This window comes from Dendrobium catenatum, unplaced genomic scaffold (assembly GCF_001605985.2).
Source record: "Dendrobium catenatum unplaced genomic scaffold, ASM160598v2 fragScaff_scaffold_1427, whole genome shotgun sequence".
Classification (NCBI taxonomy): Eukaryota; Viridiplantae; Streptophyta; class Magnoliopsida; order Asparagales; family Orchidaceae; genus Dendrobium; species Dendrobium catenatum.
The window spans coordinates 14,106-17,792 of record NW_021319889.1 but is presented as its reverse complement, the minus strand read 5'-3'; the positions used below and the strand labels follow the sequence as shown (position 1 = coordinate 17,792).

At 38.2% G+C, this 3,687-nt stretch overlaps 1 protein-coding gene across 1 annotated transcript; it reads left to right on the top strand.

Annotated features, from left to right (window-relative positions):
- The first annotated feature begins 742 nt into the window (after window positions 1–742).
- On the top strand, window positions 743–1,975 carry LOC110111105. Its single transcript, XM_020842820.2, has 2 exons — window positions 743–903; window positions 992–1,975. The coding sequence occupies exons 1-2, from the start codon at window positions 896–898 to the stop codon at window positions 1,560–1,562; spliced, it is 579 nt and encodes a 192-aa protein (XP_020698479.1). The 5' UTR covers window positions 743–895; the 3' UTR covers window positions 1,563–1,975.
- The last annotated feature ends 1,712 nt before the right edge of the window (window positions 1,976–3,687 follow it).

Sequence of the window (3,687 nt, the reverse complement as noted above, 5' to 3'; positions counted from 1 at the left end):
TTGGTGGGAGAAATTATTAAGTTTGATCACCAGATGTTATTCGGAGGTGAATCAGGATGTGTCATACCGCTGTGTGCCGAATTACGTGACACATTTTGATTCACCTCCGAATAATTTGGTGACCGCACGTAAAAATCTCTTCTTTGGTGGGCCTCATCTTTAGCCAAAAATTTTATCTAGGCTTGATTAGGATATTCGTTTAGACTAAGGGGAACAATATTTGACACGATGCCCGCGCTGCAGCGTACCCGCCCGGCGCCTGCGCACCGCACACCTTAGCACCACGAGCCTCCCGCACACCTTAGCACCACGAGCCTCCCGCGCATCCGCGTCTGCGCTGGCATCTACTCTCAACCGCGCCCACGTTGGTCTCCTTCCCGTGTTGAGTCAAGTCAACCGACAACCCGCCGGATAGGGTCCGGGTTCAAATATCCGACCCGTTTACCTACCCGAATCAGGTTATGGTCGACCCGATTGCAGTTCCGAGTTCGACCTGAACCCGACCCGCTGACTCAAATTGACACCCTTTAATTTAGACTTGTCCACTAGAATGAATTTGCAAAGTTTTTCATACTCAAATTGAAATAAAAAATTTACAAGGCATTTACAATATTGACATCTCCCGTAAAAAATGAATGTTGTAAATCACCGACGTTAGAAATTTAGTTGTCAAGGGAATTAGTTGCAAATTTACAATTTACAGTGCTTTATTTACAAAAAGACCAACGAATCAGCTATCCTTGCGATTTCGAAATAACTTTAACAGATCACTCTTTACTAATAAGAAGGAAGCACAGACTTTCGCTTCTCCTTTCATCTCCTTTTTGCGTCCCCATCAAACTCCAAACCCCGTAAACCCTAATCTTCCCCCGGCAAGCATTTCGAATCTAATTCCATGGAAGTGTAAGGGCATATCCAATCTCTTTAACGATTACTCTTTCTTTCACCCTAATTCCGAATTAAAATCTCATTTCCTATGCCTTTCTCTCAGATCCGAAGATTACGAGTTCAAGGACTACATCGCCTCATCATCAAGGCGATTCCCGCTTCCCCCAACAACGACGAGCGTCCAAGTAACAGCTCTTGATGGCCTGGTGACTGTCAACTCGCTCTTCACCGTCGCCGTCTTCGTGGGTCTCTCCCTAACAAGCCCTGGGCAGCGGAGCCTGGAGAACAATACGGCCTGTGATGCTGGCCCGGACGTCGTCCGCAACCTCCTCGTGTTCGAGGTGGTGTCCTTCAGCTTCTTCCTCTTCTCGAGTCTTATCGCGCAGGGCCTCAAGCTCGCTATCAACCTGCTCAACAGTAAGGATGTCGACGAGGCCTTTCGAGCCCATATAAACGCCCGTGTGCTTCGCCTCGGCATGCTTGGCTCGGCTGTTGGGTCTGTGATGGGCTGCCTCTTTCTCCTTCTTTCCATGGTTAATGTGATACAGATCCGGCTCGGTATGCTATCTTGCGGAAGTACCGCTGCCGTTCGGGCTGTTGCGGTTCTCCTTACCCTCGTTTGCACTGCTCTCGCCGTTTACATCTCCACCATTTTCTACGCTTTCACTCACTGAATAATCAATCGATGCGCGGAGTGCTTTTACTGTATTCCAATGAAATTCGCATAGTTCAATTTAGGAGCTGCTTGTTTGGTTCAGATGCCGATCAGGTGTTTGATGAAATGCCTGCCCATGAACCAAAGTTGACTCTTTTTTTTTTCCTTCATTCCTTTTCTACTGCAATGCTTGCTCTGTTCTCCCGCAGACGATGCTCTTTAGAAATGTTGATGATCAATTCGCCGTGCAGACGGGAGAATTCAGGAGATTTGTGGTCAACTGCTACGACTCTGACCATTCTGATAGGAAGAGAAGATCTGATCTTTCTAACAATCTCTTAACTTACAGAATTTGTTTACCTTAAACTTCACAAAGTTTGTTTCTTGATTTCTAAATATGATTATTGCTATTCTATCTTGGAAGAATGATTAGTTTCGATTTTTATCTTGAAATTGAGTTCGGATTGCGATTAACAGTGATGATCAATCAACCTGTTCAAATTAAAACAGTCATAAAGGTGTTGATCAATCACAACCACCCAAAATGATTCATAGATGCTCAAAGACCACATTGATTAAAATGATTGCTTAGAAGAAAATAGAATGGAGAATAATCTAAAGAGGTCATTGCCGTCGCCGTATAATTACTTCCATTCCACTCCAAGCAGAAATTGTGCCGTGGTAATTCAGGCGAGTACTGATTGTTAGCTTATAATGTGAACGATTAATGATTTTAATTACCAAATTACCCCTTTGCATGGTTATTGAAAAAAATTATAACTGATTAAAAAATTGGGCATAATTGTTGTTAAGTTTTTTTAGATTTATTTTAAGATAAATATAATTTTAATTATTTATATATTTTATTTATCTCAAAATAAGTTTAAATTTATCTTAAGATATCTTGATATAAATTGTATAAGAATTGAAATAAAATTTATTGATTTTACTTTTAAATTAGTGTTGGTTATATGTAATATTTATATTATATTAATTTAAAATAAATTTAGTTTAAATTGTATAAGATATTATCACATAATTTGTTTTTTTTTTAACATATCAGACTTGGATGTCCTCTCTTTTTTCATCCATTTCGGATCTCATTAGAGTTAGTCTTCGTTTGGACGGCTTTTTCGCTGCTTCTTAAAGTGATTTTTTAGTACAAAAATTTAAATTTTTTTACTAGAAAGCTGCTTTAAAAAGCATCAAAAAAATCGTCCCAAACGAAGCCTTAGTCAACAAACAAATTGCAAAGAAAATATTGATTTCTCAGAGTTGCATTGTTTCATCATACTCCTAAATTGGGCCACATTATCTCATATTATATTATTTGAATGAAATGAAGGCTGCCTTCAAGACGGTTTTTTTACTATTTTTTCAAACAATTTTTTAGCATAAAAATTTAATTTATGTACTATAAAGTTGTTTTAAGAAACAATAAGAAAGCCGTATAGGCGGCAATGCGCTTTAATGACTTTGGCATGTAATCTTTTTAACAAGTTATTATGATTCAATGTTCAAACATGCATACAACAGTGATATGTTTTATTTGACAAAGGGTTAGATGATCATTCAAAAGCTTTTTTATGCTATGGCTTGCCATCATTAGAATATAACATGCTTTTCAATGAAAAAAAATGGCTTAATGCGGACTATAGTGGTTGTATGATGGTTGCAAGTTGCTCTTAAATATAAGTTTATCACTTCGACATCATGACCTATGTGACTGATTCTGCCAAGTCAAATAAATGTGGGTAGGATGGATCCAACTTCTTTTTTAAGGGTGGATAAAATTTTAATTAATTAGATGACAATAATAATAATAATACTTTAAAAAAATTAATCAATATAATACTATCAAATTTATAAAAAGATATTTTTTATCATTTATTTGCAAAGAAGAAATATTCAGATCTTCAGATGGATGGGCAAACAAAGTAAGATATGCCATATTAGAGCAAAAAAATTATTTTTGATGGGGGCATAATTCCAAAATTACCCTTCTTATATATTCAATTTTTTTTAGATGCCCAACCTACGAGTGTCAATTTCGGGTCACGGGTCGAACCTGAAACTAACCCGGCAGTATTCAGGTTCGGTCAACCCGTCCCGTTTTGCAAACGGGTCAATTTTTCGGACCCGAA